This window comes from Syngnathus acus, chromosome 12 (genome assembly GCF_901709675.1).
Source record: "Syngnathus acus chromosome 12, fSynAcu1.2, whole genome shotgun sequence".
Taxonomy (NCBI): Eukaryota; Metazoa; Chordata; class Actinopteri; order Syngnathiformes; family Syngnathidae; genus Syngnathus; species Syngnathus acus.
The window spans coordinates 6,073,600-6,096,898 of record NC_051097.1 but is presented as its reverse complement, the minus strand read 5'-3'; the positions used below and the strand labels follow the sequence as shown (position 1 = coordinate 6,096,898).

Below are 23,299 nucleotides of genomic sequence, written 5' to 3'. Positions count from 1 at the left end.
TTTCTAATGAATTCACATTTATTCATTAAAAAAAAGATATGTTCATTTTTTATGTCATTGACTTTATATTGAAATCTTTTTGGGCAACAACAGCGCACAAAATGTACATACAAGATGACATTTTGGGTCCTTGCTGGCTTGTCGGCACTGAATGTAAACGTAGACGCAAATCATTGGTCATCTCTGTATGATTCGGGTGTGTGTGTGTGCGTGTGTTAGTGTGTGTGAGAGAAATAAACCAGCAAGTCAACACAATCGGAATAGAAAACGCAACTTTCTATAAATCCTGTGTTGATTTTTCTTTCATTAGGAATGACAATGAGATGTCACTTGTATGTGTGCGTGTGTGCATGTGTCTGTCAAAAAAAAGTTGACATGTTTTGTCACACTGAAATGTAGAATGAAAGCAAAGAGATCAGGGGTGTGGAACCTACGGCTTGCGGCCCATGTACAGCCCGGTGAGATCACGTGATCGAGTCAATCATGAAAATGTAAAAACAAAATAAACCATGTGAGGTTCCCCAGCCCTGATTTAAAGCAGCGACAAATCCTCATTTTTCTCACAAGGGATCTTTTCACTTATTCATTTGTCACCTGAAAACATTTTGGACACATGCTTGTTTTGTTGTCATATTGTAAATAACAACAATCCAGGAATGCAATAAAAGTAGACGCAGGGCCGTCGACGCTAGCGTCTTGACTGAGAGTTGACGACATACGATGTACAGGTCATCTGAATCAGGTGATGTTCTCCCATTTTCCTTCTTTTATTTTGTTATCTTTTCATCAAGCATTCTGTTGGGTTGACAGTAAATGAAAAAAAACCTTTCCCGCTGATGATTGCAAAAGCTTTGGGCAAATAAAATTGTGAAACTATTGCAAAAAGATTTTAAAAAAGAGAAGGAAAGAGTGAGATTAAAATGAGCGCTGTTACTCCAAACACATTTTAAAGGAACTGTGTATGTATAAAAACAAAACAATAGTACGTAATGTATGTGATTGAAAATAAACAAAAGCTTTGATCTTGGAATGTGTGGTCTTCTCTGCTGAGTTTTTTGCATATATTATTGCTGTCTAGTGAAAAATAAAAGTCGTTTAATTTTCACATTATTTGTATTACTACAGTGATAATACATCGGCTAATATAAAAAGTTAAAAGCATAAAATACTCTATGTTGAAATAAATAGGACATAAAGTAAATACAAAAAATAAATATGAGAAGTAATTTATATTGATAAATTTGATTAAATATTAACTTCCTGATTGCATGTTTTGAAGTTGTACTGTGCTCAAAATATTTTTGCTAAAAATACACTTATTTGTTAAAAAATGTCAACCAGGCAACATTGGAAGAAGAGTTAATAACAGCAATTTCCATTTGTTCAATGCATTTTTATTCATCATTTATTCATCATTTTATTATCATTTGTATAATCACTTCTTTAAGTATCAAGTATCTTGTGTGGATCGTTCCACAGAAGTCCCAGTCTTTTGCCTCACAATTAAAATAAAAAAGTCTTCCGGTGAGGGAGATGCACAAAGATGACATTTGACATGCGGTGATAGGTGCTGCTGTTTTGGTTATCAACAGGGTTGAAATGGGATTATTTCAGTGAGGTTATTATTCCTTTTGGGGTTATTCCTCTTAGGTGGAAGGGAAATACAGTATGTACAATTCATAGAAATGCTAACATGTAGCACCCTAGCATCGGTACATATCTTTTGCACCTGCAATGACCAGCAGCAGCAGGTTTCAAACAACTGTACCGTATTTGGTTTTTCGCAAAATAATTTCGCATAACATTGCTACACACTCGCTGTTGTTTGTGTTTTTTTTTTTTGGTCAAGAACCCGACGCACATGGACAAGCACGAGGAAGTAAGTGCAAGCGTGTATACAGTGTGAACATTTACATACGTACATTTAAATAGCGTATTTGTTTTTCTTTATACACAAAACGTGCATTCCTCCTACTTTTTGCTTTATGTACACGAGCAGAAGAAAAGAGACAGCAAGAACTGAGGACCAATGGTTTTGTACGTATCGTGTCACGTAGCCTTTGAGAATATTTAAATAGCGTTTTATTTACATTTAGTCTCACCCAGACGTCACCCCGGGCGACGTCATCATTTAGATATGCAAACGGAAGCGAAGACTCCTGGAAGTTCCTCTCCACTAGTTCCTCGCTAGATCCCGTTCGGTACCGTCACAATAAACTCTGTAGTCTTTAGCCCCACCCACCTTCACTGTATCCAGATGGGGTTGCTGCGATCGGGCCGGCGGGGGTCGACGGTGGCGGCAGCGGAGGCAGAGTTGCCACTGGTGGCGGTGAGGTCGCTGAAAGTGGAGAAGAACTGCTCCATCTCCTTCTGCAGCATGTGATTGCGGCGTTCGGCGTCATCCTTGGCGCGCTCGGCGTTGCGAAGCTTGATTTCCGCCATGGTGTACTTCTTACGCTCCTGGTCCAGTTCTTCGTGCAGGCTCACCATCTCCGACTCCAGGTCCAGGTTGCGCTGCTCCAAGCTGGAAATTGGGCAGAGGTTGGTGAACATGGGACAGAGGTAGGATGAAGGCTCAAGTCAGCCTAGATCAGCATAGATTTACAATTTTATACTCAGCAAATGAAAATCTGTCCCATTGGCCTACTTTTTGCATTCTAATATTAATAGTTAGCATTAGCTCACCTCTTTATCCTGGCCTCATAGTCGGACTTCTGCTTGAGCATCTCCTGCTTGAGACTGGCCACCAGGCTATGGAGTGCGCTGTGACCTCCCGATCCTCCTCCTCCGCTGTACTTGCTGCTGGGCTCGCTGCCGTTCCTCACCGCGCCGTCCACTCCCGAGGCCTCCCTGCCGCTATCCCTGCCGTCGTCCCCACCCGACTCCCCGCCGCCACCGCCATCCCGATCGGGGCCGTCCATATCCTGGTAATGGCAGGTGTAGAAGTCCTGCTCGGGGCAGGTGGTGGTGGAAGAGCGACAAGAGGTGGAGTTTTCCGGCAGGGAGATCTCGCAGGAGGACGTGGACCAGGTGGCGCTGTCCACGCTCTGCTTGTCCTCGCAGCTGCTGCTAAGACACGCCACGTGGGCCACGTGGTTGTGCAGTTGGAGGTTCTGATGGTTCAGGTGCACATTGTCGTACGTGGATAAACGGTTCTGGTTACACGTTTGATCCCCGTTGGGGCAGTCGCGTGGGCCTTTGCTTGCCTCCCTCAACGTGACGCAACCGTTCGGTAACCAAAGACCACCGCGGCCGTTCAGAACTGCCGAGACGGCGTCTGGGCCAGAGACTCCCATGCGGAGAACCCCGTTGGCGTTCCCGCCCCCCGTAACGCCGCCGGTGCCCATTTTTGTGCCCGAGCCTTTCAGCGTCCCGTTGCGCCGCCCTGGTAAGCTCCCGCCGCTCATCAAAGTCTGACACTTGTCCAGAATTGGATCCGAAGAGGGCGGCGAGGAGCTGAAAGATCCATTAGTGACGATGCCGCTCCCTTTACTGAACGCGGGGTTCTTTTTAATAGTGAGCGGCGGGCTGCGGTTGTTGTCGAAGCATCCCGGAATGTTCCGAGGGCTGGCGGAGCGCGGGGAGCCTCGCTCGTCCTCGTGCCGGCAAGGAGAGTCGAGCGCCGCCTCCCAGACGCACTGGTGCGCCGCCTGCATGTTGTTGTTTTCCACGTTCTGAGCCACCACCGCCTGGGCCGTGGGTCGCCTCGGCAACTCCGCGTTGTTGTTGTTGGCGAGCTCCGGCGGGCCGGCGGGCCAATCAACGTCGCAAGGGAAAAGCGTGTCGTGACGGCCGATCAAAACCGCCATGAGCTGCTGGACCAGAACGGTTCCTGCCAACATGAGAACAATCAACTGTTTGCCACGGAAACTTCTGGAGAGGTTTTATATACGAACCTTCCATGATGGCAACCGGATCCTTGAATTTTGGCCAGAGGATGTTTGGTCCAAACACTGTGGCCAAGTTCTGCACGCTCATTTTATTCACTCCGGAATATGATTGGACTTCATCAAGAAATCTGCCAAGTCAATGCAAACATACAACTTATAACATTAACATTCATTCTATATCAAGGAAAAACAAAATTTTTTGTTCTGTATAATTTTAGGATTTTTTTTTTTTTCTTTTTAGTAGCACTACATTTCTAATTCTCAGGATATTATGATTTTCTTCTCATAATATTGGGAATTTTTCTTAACAGCAACAAAAATAATGACTCAACAGTTTTCTCATTTTAGGATTTTTTCCTCTCTCGATATAACTTTTTCACCCCAAATTGGAAAAGAAATTCTTAAAAATGTTTTCCCCCTTTAATTTTTTTCTCATCAAATATACAACAACCAATAATCACTTCTAATATCATTTTCCCTCTTTTTTGCGTGCATAACATTGTTGTTTTTGTAAAACATACTAGAATTCTAGTATTTTCCTTCTTTTAATGAATTGTGATTTTTTTTCCTGTAATTTTAGGAATCCAGTGCTAACAGACGATTCTCATCAAAGGGCTACCTGCAGATGTATTTGAGAAGGTTATAGTTGACAGGAGGCAAACCATCCACCAGCTTTCTCAGCTCCTTCATACCCTGCGGATCACATCAAGCACAACTTTCTCACATCGCCACATTTGACTGAAAATAACCCCTTCGGAACGTCCGTCCCACCGTGTCGTCCTCCATGCCGCCGAGTAGCTTGGTGCAGGCCAGGAAGTCGTCGTACTTATGAAAAGGGACGACGGGTTCGGGGAGTTCTCGGAGATAGAGCTTGAGCAGCGACGCTACCGTGTGTACGTCCGTGTTACTGCAAAGACAGAATGAATGAAGGATGAGCCGTCATATGTCAAGCGGTCATGTCGATATGGGGGGTTCTTTTTAAAGACTGACCATCTGCTGCTATTGGAGACACTCAGGAAGTCTAACATGTATGCATAGAGTTCACAAAGTATGTTCTATATGTCAAATGACTCGTTCTATTTATGGTTATCACGGCAAGTGTGAAAGTGGTTGCTCGGATAAGGGGAGGTGTTGACTTTTGGTCACATGACAAAAGAAGCCCACCAGTCAAAGAGGGGCTTCTCTCCGCAGTCAAAGGCCTCCTGCAGCTCTTTGACCAGGTTGGCCTGCCCGGGGAGTCTGAAGAGACCCTCCTCGCGAAGCCCCCGCTGCCGAATGAAGTCCGCGCACTGCTCCACCAGCATGGGCGCCATCTTGTTGCCGTAGCGACGCTCGTACCGTACGGTCTCCTCCAGTTTCTGACCAAAGATACCTGCAACGTAATGCCGGAAAGACGAATGTAAAAACTGTGCCCAAAAAAATCATGCAAAGTTGACTGGATGGGACATGCCAATTTTTTTTTTTATATTCAATACAGAGTAGTGATTCAATTTTGAAATCACAGGAAGTCGTATAATTGTGCAAATCCTGTAATGAGAAGGTGAAAATTTCCCAAAAACTTAACCGGCTGAACAAGAACTGTCTGAAAATTAGGCAATTGTCATAAATACAATGAATGAAACCTTTTTGAAACCTCTTTAAGTAATTGAAATTTGAACACAAAAGGTAGAACAACACATCTAGACAGACAATATAACAATAATCACAGGCATATATTCTTTATCCTCTTTATCCTCCTCAAGCAAACCCTATTGGTTCAAATTGTCGAACTTGTTCTATTTGACACCAAATCATCTGAATGTTTTATCATAGCACCTTACACGATGTCTTGTCATTGTACTCACCCCTCTTGAAGTTGATGCACTTTATCAACTTAAGTAGGAAGCGCTTGTTGAGGAATTTAGAGAAAGACAACACAGTGGAAGCACTTGATTTTAAGTGCCAGGATTCCACCATTTTACCGACAAAAATGTTTTAAGTTCATGGAAAAAAAAAATCCCAAGGAATACTTGAAAATATGAATCCTTTCAGATTTGGAAAATTGTTTACATAGAGTGTCGGTCCAGCCGAGTGATTCGCAAGGAATGTTTTGAGCAGAAAAGAAAAAGGAGGTCATCCATGCAGACGCTCTAGTCATGAGTCTCGAAAAATTTCCCACAAATCACATGTGCGTGCGTGAAGATGAACCCGGCACAAATGAATGATTCATAATTATTTACAATGTCAATGTTTTGACCTGCAGGAGTTCAGTCTGGGGTTGTTGCAATGTTGTTGTTAAATTTGGATACAACAGATAGGACCGCTTCACAAAGTTCACCAACTGCCCAGCCAATGTGAACCAACAGTTGTCGACCAAAACAGTAGGCCCTACCAAGGCAAATAAACAGTCGCTCAGATAAAGTGCAGAGTTGTAAACAACTTCCCTGCCCAGCTTTAAAGATCTGAAGTATGTGAACCGAGTAAACTTTCAAATGAGGCCACTCTTCAATGTGTTATTTGTCTGCCTCTCTTCATTCCTTTTATTCTGAATTTAGGTAAAAATAAAAGCCGTCCCCCATCTGAAGTTGAGTAAAGGCCGCTATTACGGCACGACATATAGCTTAAAATTTACATTACGAGCCACCGCTGTGTTTTAATTTGAAGGCGAGTTCCACAAACACCACCAAGCGAAAGCCTTATGTTCAAAGTTAACATGCGAACGTTCCCAAAGGACAAGCCGACCGCTAATTACCATGCAGTAAATCTGGAAGGATCCACAAGGAGAGGCCACGGCAGCACATCCCAGAAAGTCTAAATTCAGACCACAAGCTGGTCCGGGTTTCAACACGACATGACGGCCAAGCCCCGTTATCGCCCGCTCCCGATCGCACCGCCAGGCCCCTAAGCAGCCAGTTGGGCCTCAATCTGCTGTTGCAGCACAATGTTAAAGGCCCCAAACGTGTGTGTGTGTGTGTGTGTGTGTGTGTGTGTGTGTGTGTGTGTGCGTGTGTGTATACAGAGAGGGGGTTGGCACAGAAAGGCCACATTTCGAGTGGCATCTTTGACAAATGGCTCGTCCCTTTCAAGAGCAGTCAACTGCGATAGACGTCAAAGCTCAAACTGAGGGGCCGACGCCGCCTCGAATTCACAGAGGTCCGCCTACGCACGCGGCACTTGTGCCCCATAACAAGCACCCCGTGGACACACCAAAGTTAAAACCCCCAACATTAGCTACGCTTGCATGCATCCATCCAATGCAGGGAAAACTACTGGACAGTGGATTTCAAAAGTCTACACACCCTTGTTCAAATGCCATGTGCTATGATTAAGTTCTCAACCAATTTTGGTTTTATTTTCTCATTAGCTGCATACTGACCTCCACCAAAAGGCGCCCATATGACCCTGCGGATGGTCTTCACCCAATCCTCCATGTCATTCTGGGTGCTGGCCATAAGGAGGTAGGTCTCATGGTTGGTTGTCATCCGCTCTCTGTCTCCCCCTGTTGTCAAAAACAGTGGATCGTGATTAGACAAGGCAGCAAAAAGAATCCCATTGTAAAAACAATATAACTTTTTATGGTACCATTGGAAAGCAGCAACTGCCCATGCCAGCTGTGCATGCTAATATGAAGCTAAACCAGCTGCACTGAGAGGTCTTCAACCCCCCCCCCCCGTCAAAAAGAAAAAGAAAAAAAAACAGGTGGGATACAACAAAGCGGTCCGCTAAGCTCGGAATGGCTCACAAATATCTTTGTGGTTGTTACACGTAAACCAGTCGGTTACAGTAGATGCACCTTCAGGAGTCAGGATGATGGTAACTAGCTTTTATGCTAGTAATTATGTAGTTTTGGGTACTGTATGAGTAGCAAAACAATGTTACCTGCTTGAAAAAAAAAAATCCCAACTGCACTTTTTTTCAAAATAAAAGTAACACATTACTTTGACAAGCACAATTTGTCCTACCTGACATGCAGATGTTCATATGTTCCAAGTCTAAGCTTTTTTTTATTATCCAAAACAAACACTCTCAAATTTTGATTGAGATTTGCTTTTCGTTGAATTGTGAACAAGTCTGCAGTCTAACAATGTAGGATGAATTCATTTTAGTAAGTGGACTTTCTAACTCTTTGACATGACAATAAAAATCATCAAAATTGAACAAAAACAAAACAATTTGAAAACAACAAAGTGAATAAAAAGTATCTGCGATCCCATAAACAGAAAAAGATTATTTCAGAATCTAACACTAATATAGTCACGAGCGTTCCCACAGCACTACAACATTGGCAATCATACAAAAATGGAGAATAAGTTATGGCATCCCAAAAAACAAGGAGACTGATAAATAATTATGCTTCTAGCCCAAAACATTTGGCTGAACTCAGCCTGTGAATGTTTGCCAAGAAACAAAACAATAATAAGATCCCCAAAACAATGAGGAGAACATCACTATTAGGATTGCGATTTTCTGAACCAACAGTGCTTAAAAGATATATGACAGCACCTGTCAATACAAACAACCAAAGCATCCAACATTATAAAGTGCTTTAATTTAAACTCTTTTGATTTCAGCTAATCTGTTTGGGAATGAAAAAATAAATACATCAATCCAATGTGACATAATATGACACAACTAAAATTACCTGATGGTGAAGACAGTAACCGAGACAATCCATACAAAGGCAAACTATGAACGCTTGGATGCTGTACCGTTTCCATGCCTCTGTCATGGATCATCCGGTGAGGCTTAGCAAAAAAGGATTTTTGGAGAATTTTTAACTTGAGGACGGCGGCTCCGAACTGGGGAATGAGCACAGCTGAGAGGCTGCGAAAGAGAAAGGCAAGGAGGCGAGATTTGCAGAGGGGGTTGGTGAGCGTGCTCACACACACACACACATGCACATAAGCACACACACACACACACACACGCCTCTCTTTAGCACAATGGGAAGATCTCAGCCGCGACCCCATAAGCAAACAGAGAAGGCCCATTCACACCATAATGCTTCTCCAAACAAACGCTTCAACATAATGATGTCATCTATTCGCTTTCCCATGTTTCATTCAATGACCCGTCAATCTGTTTCATAAAATAACTTTTTAACTTGATAAGCTTGCTTATTATTGCTTCTGGGTGTCTCCACTCAATCGTCGTGGGACATTTCTTCTCATCAAGACTCCACTTTTACTCCCCCCCCCAGGTGGGTGGTATCAATGTTCGACAATGTCGCAATCGAGGCAACATTACCCAAGTCCCTAAAGACGCTGCCTGCCGGAGAACACAGACCCCCATAGAGCTACAATGGCTATCCATTACCATCTGATGCTCAATGAGTAACTGCTTGACTGACTCCGTCTAAAGGGCGAAGATGCAATCATGGCACCCAAAAAAAAAAAAAAAACCCAGAATAATTATCTTTTCTGGAAAACATGAGCTTGAAATCTACCACAGTGGTTTTCCTACTTTTGCAGCTGCTGGGACAATCCAGGTGGGAGGGGGTGAGGGGGGTCATCACGTTCAATGGTGGTCAGCCTCCGTTCTGTTTTCACGCCGGGCAAAAAACAGACTGTGTGTGTGTGTGTGTGAGTGTGTGTTCTGCCAATGCTGCTGTAAATACACTATTATATAAGCGCCACTTCAGCAATAGGAACTGTCTGGTCGGAAGCTTGCGAGGGAATCAAATGACCACACACTTAAAAGCTTGCTTGATATTATTTTGTCTTTTTAAAAAGCCTTCTCTTTGTGTTACAAAAACGTCAACCCGTCAGAAGAGTCGCGGAGCGCTCAGTAATACTTGCTAATATCACCTTTCAGCACTGATAACAGCCCGAGGCCAGATGCACACCTGCATACCAAAATTGGTAGTCTGAGCCTTTTTTGGGGGAATTCCTTTGAACCCTTTTTTTTTTTTTTAAAGAAAAGGTCCCACAACCTTCTGATTTATTGTGACAAATTATTGCATTTCAGCACACTGGTTGAGTTCCCCCCGTGGGAAAGTAAAAGATTAGGAGGAAGTGTGTATTATCAATTTCACAGTTTTGTTGAGTAATGACTTTAGTCTGGTGATGTGACGGGAGCGGTAAGTCAGGATTTTCATCTGCTGGATTGATTTTAGGTACTGAAGGGCCTGTCAAGAAGAGACATTATTGTGATGGAAAGAGAGATAAATCTGACGTTTGTTACTCAGCAGGCTCCATAACTTCATTTTGCCACATAGCGACTGACGTGGATTAGAGCAGAGCAGGTGGATTCTTGCGGCATCATTTTTTACACGTGAGAATCAAACTTTGGCTAGAGGGCCACGTCTGTGCCGCCGCCAGCGTGGCTCCACATCCTTGTTTTGTTGTCTTTGACAAAGCCGAGCAAAGCGGCGCCAGTTGGATCAGAGGAGGAAAAAAATGGGTCACCGTCGGGTGATGAATGCAGACATTCAGTGGCGGTTTTTGGCACGGACGACACGGGCGGCATTTTTTTATATCGCGTGGGGGACGTTTACTTTTGTAGCCTTTATGTCCTGTCTGTATCTCCCAAAGCAGTCAAATGGAGGTAGCAGCTCTCACTTATGCTTGGAAAAATAATATATATATTGGAATGTTTTAGTGTCAACTCTTATCTATCTTAACATGACGTGTAGCAAAGTGACACATGAGCCAGCTGGATGTTGTTTTTTTTAAAACGAAGGTTGGATTTTTAGCCCTTGGGCGCAACTTCTTAAAGCTGCACACTTGGACTACAAACACGCTCGAGTGGCATTTAAGCCGCATGTGCCGTTTAGGAGCTTAGAATTGCAAACTGTTGTGATGAGCAGCTCCTCTTGATGTTATTTTAAGACACAGAACACACAGAACTGACTGACAGACTTCACAAACAAGAGTGGAGACAAGTCACACCTCCATTCAACAAAGGGGAGCCTCAGGGCACTTTACTTAGCCCCTTGATGTTCATGCTGCATACACAATAGTGTGGTTTCTTGATTGGTTTGGAACACGTGCTATCAACCAAGATATGGAAATTTGGAGTCGTTGCTTTTCATGGTTATCTTGCACAAAGCAAAAAAAAAAAAAGCCAGCTGGACGCACTTGCTGTTCTCAATTCAATGTATTAGAACTGTCGGAGGAAATTCCACTGACAATAGAAATATTTCCATTTGCAGATGTCCGCTGCAGGAATATCGGATGCTCTCGTGCTGCAACGAATATGGAATTCAACAATTTCCGAACATGACACACTTGATAGAGTAGGAGGCAAAGTCTACAATCATTTGTCGGTAAAGTAACCTCATATATGACTTGGACTCTTTCCGCTCATCAGTCTGTCACTTTAAATAGTCCAAAGTCTAATTATATGAGCTATAAAACAGTCCCGGCCGAGTGTTAACCTGTCTGCAGACATCACTCATAGACAAACCTGGATTGGAGTTAAGGTCCATGGGCCGCAGGAGTAGACCAGCCCCGTCGCTGCTGTGGTTGCCCCCCGGCCCACCGGCCCCACGTCTTCATCGGTTCCTATCCCTGGCCACAAATAGATCCTCCGTCTTCTGTCTCTACTACAACACTCGTGCTTCTTTCCCCCTTCCTTTCTTTGCAACTTGACGTCTTCATACAGCTCCTGCTTTGCGCACAAGCCCGACGGGTGGTGGAAGAAACTGCATTGCAGCGCTCGGCCGACGCGAGGTCAGGCCCGGGGTAGTCTGCCTTCTCCGCAGGAAGTCGTTTCTTCCCAGAAACTTTTTTTTTTTCCCCCCGGAGAGCGGCGGTTGCTCGTCTCTGAGGGAAGTTAAGAGGGGTGGGGAGGCTGGAAGCCGGTGCAGGCGAGGGGAGGGCGGGAACGAGGGCTGCGGGGAGGGGGGGAGTCGCCTCGTAAATCAAGCAGCCCTCCCCAAAGTGGAGACCTGTAAAACTGGCAGACCAGGAGCAGGAGCTTGGCCAAATGACTCATCCACAGAGCTCTATAAATACAGACATGCGGGCTTTCCGAGCCTGCCGCTGCTGCTGCTGCTGGTAGGCCAAGACGGGGTAAGAAACTGGGGCTTCTTGCTCTCGCAGGAAGGTTCTTGCTAACCCACTTAGCCCTTTTTAATCTCCTCAATGGTCCCTTTTAATTTTGGCCTTCCAGGACAATTTCATTTCGACAGTAGAGCACAGACCTCCATGAATGGGAGCTGCATGACAACATAATAAACAAAATATTGCTACTCACAACCAAACACTGACTAAACATTAATACATCGTAATAACTTGTCGGCAGTCCGACATAAAACAGAAACAGGGAGACGTCTAAATATTTATGCAACGGGACCAGTTTATGTACTGTCGGTGTAAACATTCAAGTGTTGGACAAACATCCCGAAAATGTGACCTGGCCAAGCTGATACGTACTCAGAGATATGCGGTGACAGTGAGTCTGACTGTCAAATGGTGAACCCTTCAATTTGGATGTTATGTAAGCCAGCTGGACTTCCCGTCGCGCATTTCTTCCCAGGGAAGCCACATTCTCACACGACACACAGGAAGACGACGGATGCACTCGGAACGCGGATGGGCGGAAATAAATATTTTTTTTTCCTCGACCGTATTGTGTGGACCTGACACATTTTTTGTTACATTGAAAGCAGGAATCATGAAACAAAAACAAAAAAAATACAGTACATTTTAAAATTAAAATAAAAAAAATAAAACAAAAAAATAAGAAACAATAAAAACTAAAAAATAAATACAATAAGAAATAAAAAACAAGAAACAAAAAATAAAAAATAAAAATAACGTGCTTTTGTAAATGCACAAAATGTGATAGCGTATAATTCTAGGTGAGGTTATCTTGAAGCCGTTCATCCGCCTTCTTAATTAGTAGCGGCTGGAGCGACAAAACCGTTGCCGCCAGATATGGCTGAGTCTTTCCCGGCTTGTAAATTTCACACATGCACTACACACTTCACATGCAGGAAGACATCATAACCAAAAAATCACTTTCACAACACAGCCTCACGGATTTACGACACACTGCAGGAATGCTAATTAAATCAGTTTCTTCACGCCGTAGCAGCTCACTAACTCGCATACTGCTTGTGTATTGCATGCATGTATGACATCATTAAAGTCACTTGGAATGCTGGCAAGGCATGCAATTATTAATTATCGCTGTGGTGAAACCGAATTTCAATGGTTTTAACTGCTTTTATTGTTTTATGTGTATCTGTATCTACTTTGTAGGTTACATTATTATTATTATTATTATTATGAGCCATTTTAAATTTGTTCTTAAATGTAAGGTGTGTGTAGGTAAAATAAAATTAAAAATATATTCATATAAGGCAAAGTAAATACAATATATTAATAAAAATAATATAAATAAAACATCTATAATCTAAAATAGAACGATACCAATTACAAAATAAGCATGAAAGTAAAAGCCCTTCTTATATTTATAAAATGTACCATATTTAAAATATAGATAATTAATACTAATAAAAAACGGTACATAGTATTGTTATAATGAAATAATGAATAATTGTTTGTTAATTTTATACTTTTATAATGATTGGATGTAAAATGCAAAATGTCATTGCAATTAAAGTCCCATTTTTGCTTACCTAAGCTTCCAATCATGTTGACAGAATTCAGTGGGGGGGTGTAAGACATTTAGAGTGACTTATTTATTCATCCACACGTGGTGTGACACTGAAACGTCAGTGGCAGAGTAATTGATATGCTTGATTGATTACTTTAGTGGCGCTTCAATCTATAATCTGAACCACACACAATTTATTACGAAGGGAGGATGCTTACGTAATTAAAATGTAAACATCAACCCTTATAGGTATAGTTGTGAAAATGCAAAATGTCCATATTTAAAACCAATGTAGTCGTTACTGTTTGATATTGTGTATTTTATAGATAAGTGTATTTTGTACAGCAACTGTGTAATTTATGCTTTTATTTGCTTTCCCTAAAAGTTTACAGAATACCCGAGATGTCCACAAGAGGGCACCCTCGGCTTAACCTCCCCCTCTTCTCTATCATGTCACTCCTGCACAAGCAAAGCTCTTAGAAAACGAGGCTTACATACTTTAACTGACTTGTAAATTCGAACGAAAACTCAGGAGAGATTGTAACTTTCCAACCTCTCGCCGTAAACAGATTTTATTGCTCGCCTACGCACAAAGTCCTCTTTTGCATCGAGAAATGGGAAAGGAATGAAGTTTGTGACCCGGTGAACTCAGACCACAGCCAAACCCTTTGGACTTCGGTCATCAAGCCGCAGGGAAAACGCAGCGAGGAATGCTTCCTGTGCTAATGTCATCTCACATCTTTTTGGAGACCTTAATAAATGAGAATTGGTTCTTTTGGATAATTTCATTTTGAATGTCTGTAATACTTGAGTCACTGGAGGGCCTTCCCACCCATCAAGTGTGAAATAAAACAACCAAGTCCATCCATCCGTCCGTCCATCCGTCCGTCCATCCATCCATCCATCCATCCATCCATCCATCCATCCTGAAACTGCTATAAATTATGAGGGAGGGTTACAATATGTCGCAATAAGAAGACTGCCTGCTCACAGATACCTGACATTCCTGAATGGATGAACCAGATAAGACTTCAAGCCTGATCCCCATCAGGGAGATTTTCCAATGCGGCATTAAGATATGTGGAAAGTCAAGCCTCTTTCATACTGCCAAAATTTGCCATTAAAGTAACTTTGCCTTTTACGCAGAACAAAGCAAAAGCAGCATATCTATTCAGCATCTTACGATCCGATGTAACATGAAAAAGTACAGGATGCATATCTCATGTCTTCCTTCTTTAGCTCAACATCTGGCTAGCTTGTTTCAACACGACTAGAATGTCACGGTTGCATCGGTGCCCCGCAGACAGTTATTGGCGGGATCAAGGCTGAAAAGGGATTGTAGTCTAAATATTTGCTTCCCTGTAACCACGTTCTCCTGCCTTGAACTAACTGCCCACATTAAACACAAATGCGGGGAGAAGATGAGGAAAGATGAGAGGAGCATACACAGGGGGGGAGGAAACAAGCAAGCGCAGGTGAATTTGGGGAACTTTGACAAAACTTTACTAAAAGAGTCAAAAATAAAAAATGCAGCGATTCCAGCCTAGGGCGACATCAAACTGCGAGACAACAGACATCTCTGTGACTTTCTCCCTTTTCCTCGGAAAGTCATCAACATATCCCCCAGCCTCCCTCCCTCCCTCATCACTTCCCGTTCTGTGTTCTGCACGGCAGCAAAGCAGTGGAATAAATGTGTTGTGCTTTTTCCTTTCATTCCTGCTTCTCTGAGACTTCTTTATTCAGTTCCTCATAACAAGACGTGTTTCCCAAATGGGGATGGCGTAAACAGTCGCGGTAATTTGCTGAGGGACGAGGACCTGAATGTGGGGAGGCAACGGAAAACAAGCCTTCAATCATCATATATTAAAATAAAAATGACGAAGACGACACATGGCAGCTAATGATGCTTTTTTATGTCGAAACCAGTTACTGCTCTTTTTAATCATCAAACATTGCCTCTGGCTTAAGGGTCGAGCAGGTTCCATGTCATAATAGCTAGCTGGCTAGAAATAACAAAAATAACCCACAGATGCTAACGTTAGCCTAGCCTGGACACTACCAGCATTATGGTCAGCATTGTCTTCTCAGATAAACTGAATCGCCTTACTGAGAAGGTAACGCGAGAATTCTCGTTCTCCTCTATTGTATGTTGGCACGTCTCCTTCACACCATTCCAACCAAAACTGACTGTTCCATGCCAAAGCAAGTAGAGCTGAGTCAAGGTGGTACTGTGCAGTGGAAATATTTTTGACTAATGTTGAAGCTGTAACAGGCTCAGATATGAAGTTGAAAGACGAAGCCCATAAAATCACCACGTCGTTAGGAATCCTTGCCAAAAAAAACCTGCATGTTTGCAGAATCCATTGTCAAAGGGATTACACCAATTTCAATACAATAGATTGGTCAATAACAAATGGGAACTGATCAATAATATAGATTTGAGAAAATAAATTGACCAAATTTGGTCATAGGAGGTTTCACCAGTGATATTTATTCCAAAACAGGATAGAAAGAATAGGCTTTCTGGAAAGAAGGAAGTGAGACTGAAGCCTTTTTTTTTTTAACGACACTATAAACTCAGTTGCCCTCACACTTGTTGAAAAAAACAACATGTTTCTGACTGCAGTATTGGGCCACACTCAGCCTATTTCCAAAATGACACTGGGTGTGGCCTCGTGAAGTTTCACTTCTCTGACCAATGAAGCATAAACACTCTAAAAACGCACCCCCAATTATCCCTTTTTTTTTTAAAAGCTACAAAGTACAAGAAGACAATATACACTTTCTCATGGAGCTAAATATAGCAACCATAATATTACTTTAGAAATTCTTGTCAAAGTGTTACTGTGTGTAAGTGCGAGGGATGCTGTAACTGCTAGCATAAAAAGCTAGCATAGCTCTAGCTGTTGTATGATTGCTATGTATAACACCAGCACAGGATCGAGGGAACAAAGTTGAGCTGGCATTTTTGCATTTCATACACCAAAATGGGAGACAAAGTCAACCTGGCCATTTTTGTTTTACTTTTGAGGTAGCATCAGAACCCTAACAGAGGTTAGCCGCAAGTTGTTTGGAAGGAAATTCCGCAATACTGAGACAGGGATGTGAAGTTTAACACTTGACATTTACTTCTCCCACCGTGTTGCGTTGAAAGCATCGGGACAATAGTATATATTCCATGTTCTCCATTATGGCACCACTTAGAAACAAAACGAGCCTTGGCTTTCATTCGTCAGTAAACTCCATTAATAAGACTTTTTTCATAAATTCAATAAAATGACTTGGAATGATTTTTTTCCTACCTGGAATGACCTCAAAGAGATATTTTCCCGCTTCATCACCGTTGCTTGGATGCTCTATGACTTTGTTGCCAGGTAGGAAAATGGCTCCCTGTGGAAGAAGAACAAAACGGAACATTTTAATCCCACGCTGTGAGTGTTTTCAGCCCAAACAATCAGAATTCAAGTTTTGACCTACTTTACAGTCATTTGGACTGAAGTGTGAGTTTTAAAAGACCCCGGGGTGCTAAATCGATAGAGGTCATTAGCAAGGTTCATGATAATGAAGACAAGCTGTGGGTCAGTGACAACATTAACAAGATCAGAGGGGAGTCCTGGTTCTGGACACTTTAATGGGCCGTAACTGTGACAACAGAGACGTAGTGGAAACCCAACCTGAGGCCCCAGACGAGGTGATTTCAGAGCAAAAAGGTTGTAAAAAGTGGGACAGAACTGGGATGTTTCTATAAAAATGAGTTGATGTTTTTTGTATTGGACTTTTATCATGATGGCAGGAAAGAAGATGCTTTTTTGGGGGTGTGGCTTTTGGTTGCTCCATACTTTTCAACCACAACACCCACTGACATCTCCCGCGGTGGCCTTTTGTTTGCAGTGCTCAAGCCGGACCGCAAAGACCAACAATTTTTTTTAAACGTCTGTATATTGTTGCTATGTTGGAAGAGTCGTTTAGAAAGGGGAATGCTGTAATGACAATGTCCCCAAAATACAAACACGAGGAGGCGAAACTTTGCTAGGGATGTTCTGCTTTCATAACGTGTGGACAGTTGAGGTCAGAACTTTGCCAAAGCCGAGTGATGGGAATGTATAAATTATCGCATTACATTTCCTGAAATATTCTGAAGAAATTGTGAACATGGTTGCAGCGAAACCAGATTTACAGAAAATAGAATAAAAAATGTCAAGTCAGGCATTTTGTAATAGCTACATATTGACTTGCAGCAAGGCTATTGTTATACACACTCCAGGAGATGTTCCTTCTTGAGATATATGATCTTCAGGATGCAAGCTAATCAATCCCGCCAAGGTTTTTTTTTTTTAATTCAAGTCACAAACAGGAACAGAGTTGTTGAATTGCAAGTCATTGGTCATTAGCCCCTCGCTAGTTGATAACCACCACTAAGCCCTTTTTTTTTTTTTGTATCTCCTAATTACTGGCGTCCAGCTTCAGTGGTCTTACAGAGTCAGGAAGTCAAACCCAGCGGGAGCTCTTGAGATGTCAGTGAGTTCTTGTTTTTCCCGAAATCACTGGCAAAGTAGTAGTCAAAAATATTGTGGTAGAAAAATTACAACTGAACTCAAAACACAGTCAAGATTTAGTCGTGGCCCAATAACTTCTATCCACTAAAAAAAAAAACATTGCAGTGGCTTTGCCCTTTCCCGAAAACCACGTCTTTGATGTACTTAACGAGAACTCATTGGACGCTTGAGTGCAGCATGTCTCTCAGTGTCTTTGTTTGACCTTGTTAAAAGTATAAGAGGAGAAAAAAAGTCATTAAGCCCAAAGTGCTCTTTTGAGTTTATGGTTTTTATGGATGAAAGATCCTTGAAAGATCAACGCAGGACATCCCAAGTCACTTGTGCACATTCCTTCAAATTCCCACAGCTCCTACCTGAAGTCATAAATGTGATTTAAAAAACAGAACACGAAGGAAGCTGCTGGCCTTTTCCGTTCATCGGTTTTAGAACATGCAGACCCACTGACAGTTTGCAGTTGGGCTACGTGCGAAGAATAATGCGGAAATAGGATGGAGTGCTTTTAGTCTGCGCACTTCTGTCGATGATGCATCAGGTGGCAAGCGGCCATGTAATACACGCCGCGGTTGTGCTAATGGGAGCCACGTTCGCTGGTGACGATCGCGCCAAAGGTCAACTGGCGGCGTTAACATTTCATTGTGCGTTACATCTGAAAACAGAACTGCATTTAGCAAGGGCGAAATGTCAAGGTCAGATTAAAACTCGTCATTGCATGAGACCTCGTTGTGTTATCGTTTCCATCAAAATACATAATAACTTGGAGCACAATACTGGAATTCACTGGCACAGATTTACGACAACGAGATTTATATGCAATGATCACCGCGGCTAATGAATGCCACTATTGTTTATAGTCTGCGTACGGTGAAATCCGAGTGCGAGTGACGCGCGACTCAGTTGACGAGTGAGGGCAGGCAGATAGCATGTCGACGCTAAGCCCACACGTGCCGTTACCCTACGTATGCTAGTGACCTCGCGCTACCATCGGGCTGCCATTCTTGGGATTCCACACGTTGCTCGGAGAGGTTTGGCTGCCCAAGCGCGCGGGACACAACACGACCTCTTGAGGCGACAATGGCTTTTCGCCAGTTGTTATTGTCGAATACCTAAATGCCGCCAGTGATTCCCTAAGACGCCTCGGTACATAGTCTGCTCGTCATTGTTTAAATAAAGGTCATGACTCCAAACCAAAACACAATATTATGTCAAAGCTGCATCTGTCAAGTGAAGAATGCCAAATCCATTAGCCGAGAACTGACTAGCATAACGTAATGAGTGGAAACCACTGCTAGCTAGCTAAATTTGACTCAGCATCCTGCTTAACAGTAATGATAAGCCATTAACTTTGTATTTTGTGCTAACATGAACGTGTTAAACCTTTGGACAGAGTAACGTTAGCTAGCTAGCTTTTGTTCACTGAGCAATGAACGTGGTTTGCAAACAATTAAATCTTGCATTGAAAGTTCTGGAAAAATCTGCTTCAGGAAAAGAATAAGAGTCTTGTTTAACTAAACACGTGGAAAGAATTAGAATTGAAGTCTACATTTTGCTTTGTCATGAGACCCAAAAATGTGTCTGTCTGGGTCTTTGTTCAGTCCAGTCTTCGCATGCTCACGGCTAGCAGCTGCTTGGTTACAGTCACGAAAGAGGTTGCCTTGTTGTTTGCATGAGTCACTGAAATCTCGGCACACATACTATGCACTGACTGTCAAACAATTGTCTGAAAGACAAGCCCTAGCACAAAATGTTCTCAAAATTGTCATGTATTTGAAAGCAGCTAAACTTTATTGAAAAATTCTTTGGGCAACAAAAACGATATAATTCGCAAATTAATCGATTAATCGACAGATAATCGATTATCAGATTATTCGACAACTCCCCTCCACATTATTTGTCAAAAAGCGTGATTTTTGAGTTGCGATACTTACCAGAGATTTGCTCTCTTCTTCGTCCTTGTAATAGAGGAGTTGGTCCCCTCGCAGAACAAACCAGCGGCTGTGCCACGTCTTGACGAAACCACCTTGCTTCCTGAGCCAGCCGCATCTGATGACACCCTGGTGGGCCTCCACGGCGGTTTTCAAGCCGCCATGCTGGGGACTGCCATGGGACTGCTCGTCCATCACGGCGACTCAAACCTGTTAAGAGACCAAAACAAAGATCTAGCGTCATTTCAAGTTGAATGAAATTTCCGAATCTCCCACGTTCATTTTAAACCCATCAACACATGGTCTGCAATGCTGAGTGACTCCTGCTTGAAATCTGCTGACCTCAGCATTAAAACCTCCGTGACTCTGGCTGAGCTGGGCTTGGTGTGAGGCCAAACAAGCCACAGGTCCAGATGACGACCAGATGCGGCAACCCAGCGGTGCTTACAAATTGCAAATGTGCCAAACGGAGCAAATAAAAAGATAAATAAAATAATAATTAAAGTGTGGTTAAGTGTTGCTTTGGTGATTTCCAAATCCAAGTGTGTAATAAAGTTGAAATATTAGCAAAACATGGTTTATGTTAGGGTATTTTATGTTTAGAGCCCGTTTATACAAGTCTGGAAACAAACATTTGTTCTTTGTCCTTTGGAATATCAACAAAAAAATTCTTCATTCTGGGAATAATTATGCGACGGAAGATCCATGGACTTCCTCTTGGCTGAGACCATGTCGATTGTTGCTGGAACTGCTCAAGGTTTTGTGAAAAGGCTGCAAAAAGCGTGGAATCTTGTGTGACCACAGGAAGCGGCCGTGGGGAGAGAAAGTTGGATACAAAAAGGCCTTTTCTCGGCTGTGGCGTTGAAGGTGCAATTTGAAAAGGGCTAATTTGGACTCATTTTAGCCTGGTCCAGGGTGCCCTTCCGTCGCGTCTTGTTTCGTGAGAGAAGACGACTGTGAGTCAGTTTGTGTGTGGCAGAAAGGCAAGAGTCTGGTCTATACTCGGTTGTGGTGAGTCAAATGCAATGAGCCCTTTTGACGTTCCAAAATGGCGCTGTGTGATGAAGAAGAGGCCCACACAAGCTGTCCAAAACAAGATAACGTCGGTTTGTATGAAGGAAGTTTGCGGAATGATAAATGGATGCACTTTTGCCGAAAAACCGCATATTCATCCAGAATTTTTTTTTTTGCATTCTAATTTTGTAAAATGCAACTTTTCCTTCATGAAATGTAATAAAATGAAATATTTTTCCTCATTATATTACTCTCCTCGATTTAAGACTTTATTCACATTAAATTGTACAATATAAAACTTAGCAATTATTTAATACTATAAAATATAAATATAAAATACAAATACCATATAATATTAAAATAATTAATTCTTATTTTAATTTTTTAATGGGCTGTATATAATGACTTAATCATAAATACAATTAAAACATCTAAGAAAAGATGTGAATTAAATCATATATTTTGAACTCAACATTATAATCCAAATTTGGCTCCAGGTCACCCAACAGCAAAATTGTACAGAAAACATGGACGTCATATTGCTTGTCAGTGCTGCAAATATATCTCCTCCCCCTTTTGAGTCTTGCACGGTGGGGCCCCCGTGACCCACATGTGTTAAGGACAAATATAACCCCGGTTACCAAAGCTGGCAAGCTTGGAGAACAGTTTGCTCCTTCTGGCGTGGAGCGAAGGCCATGCTTCTCAGCGGATGTGAAAGAGGAACTGACTTCATGTGGAAGTGTCGCAGAAATAACACCAGAACAGATTTTTCACCTTGGTCAGCACATAAAGTACAATTAGACTCTGGCGTGATTTAACGTCCGACGGGAGAACAAATTATGGATTTATCGTGTTGGTCCGAGATCAGTCACGACTACCCACGCTGTGACATCACTGCATGATTGCAAGCAGCACACGCAATGTGAAGACTCATAACGTCTTGAAGGGGATAAACGTTGATGAATCACATGTGGTCCCCCTTCGTCGTCTACAATGCAGCTTTTGGCGATGATGCAAGCATTACTCTCTTTTCCTTTTTGAATCAAATTGGTAGTGCTTGAAACCAGGAAGTAGCTTGCAAACTACCAAATGATCTGGGAACAGCAGAGTACGGCAGCTGACACAGGCAACCTGATCCTGCAGCTTTCCAGCAGCACAGCTTATGAAGTGACTTCTGCAAACATATTCCGGGCACTGGGGGGGTTCATCACGTCGCATGTGCCTTTCTTTTTCCATGAAGATGCCAGGTGGAAGGGGGACTATTGGAGCCTTGCGACAAACCCTGTAAATAAAAGCTATGTGATGGGAATTTCATCCACTGGTGCATTGAATGCAAAGCCAGAAGATGTCCAGTGTGTCACAATGGGATTGTCTAAAAACGTGCATTGTCGAGACATGAGAGGGCAATTAGGTTTTTCTTTAATGCTTGCTAAAAGTTATTTTAATGAATGGAAAAATAAAGAAAAAATATTGTCCAACAAGATGCCTCTTCTAGACAAAATTAATTTTAAATGAAATTTTAAAATATATATTAAAAAAAACATGCATTATGCATTCTTGCGTTTTTTTTTATGCTTGCTAAGTTATTTTAATGAATGAAAAAACAAATAAAACATATTGTCCAACAAAATGCCTCTTCTAGACTAAATTTATTTTAAATGAAAATTTTAAATATATTAAAAAAAAACACGCTTTCTTATATTTATATACAATATTTTATCATTAAATCTAATTTAATTTAGAGTACAAACAAACTGAATTTATTTGGCACAAATGAGTATGCCTTGCAAATTTGTTCCCATGCAAATTCTTTCCAAGCAACAAGTGAACATAAGACATATAGTTTGATTAAAATAAAAAAAAATCTGTGCATGTGCAAGAGAAATTTAAAACCTTATAGCAGTTCCACATGAGATGACTCTCGATGTGAGGCAGTGCAGTCTGCAAACTGCAGCCACAGTAGACCCTGCTGTCACTGAAAACGTCTCTGCAAGGTAGCTTAATCAAGTGTCGACCTTTTTTATCCCCACACATAAAAAGGGAAAGACACACAACCACCAAGTACCCGTCAAAAAAAAAAAACAGCATATCACTCACCTTAAGATAATCAACCAGGTGTTGCTCTCCGAGATATATCCAGTGTGCAATGACAGCCCGTGTCAACAACAAGACGACGAAGAGGAGGAGGAAGAAATGGGAGATGACGTTCAATCTTACTGTGTCGCTCTGTGTGGAGAAATGTGGCCACAAGTTCAACTCTCACAATGTGTGCATGCTGAAACAGTCTCTCGCTCCAAGAGGAGGAGCCCACACACAAATGCACGCACACTTGCTGCAGCCCGACATGTAGAAGTCATCATGACGTCACCAT

The 23,299-nt window shown here is 42.3% G+C and overlaps 1 protein-coding gene across 3 annotated transcripts; it reads right to left on the bottom strand.

Moving 5' to 3' along the window:
* Positions 1–1,372: 1,372 nt before the first annotated feature.
* arhgap24 (Rho GTPase activating protein 24) lies at positions 1,373–23,237 on the bottom strand. 3 transcript variants are annotated; one of them, XM_037265687.1, is made up of 10 exons: positions 23,026–23,237; positions 19,918–20,124; positions 16,739–16,826; positions 7,246–7,368; positions 5,055–5,262; positions 4,662–4,797; positions 4,510–4,583; positions 3,897–4,018; positions 2,686–3,832; positions 1,373–2,524 (listed from the first exon to the last, which is right to left on the bottom strand). In XM_037265687.1, exons 2-10 carry the CDS (start codon positions 20,107–20,109, stop codon positions 2,245–2,247), a joined length of 2,370 nt encoding a protein of 789 aa, XP_037121582.1. In that variant the 5' UTR covers positions 20,110–20,124; positions 23,026–23,237; the 3' UTR covers positions 1,373–2,244. The 3 variants fall into 3 exon arrangements, with proteins under 3 accessions (XP_037121582.1, XP_037121583.1, XP_037121581.1); XM_037265688.1 differs by lacking the exons at positions 16,739–16,826; positions 19,918–20,124; positions 23,026–23,237 and adding an exon at positions 11,277–11,660; XM_037265686.1 differs by lacking the exons at positions 16,739–16,826; positions 19,918–20,124; positions 23,026–23,237 and adding an exon at positions 8,512–8,645.
* Between the last annotated feature and the right edge of the window lie 62 nt (positions 23,238–23,299).

Coding starts and splice junctions, on each gene's coding strand:
- arhgap24 (XM_037265687.1), bottom strand. CDS start 20,109: ATGGACGAGCAGTCCCATGGCAGTCCCCAGCATGGCGGCTTGAAAACC. Junction 4,798..5,054: donor GAGAAGCCCCTCTTTGACTG/GTGGGCTTCTTT, acceptor CTGTCTTTGCAG/TAACACGGACGTACACACGG. Junction 3,833..3,896: donor TCCGGTTGCCATCATGGAAG/GTTCGTATATAA, acceptor TCATGTTGGCAG/GAACCGTTCTGGTCCAGCAG.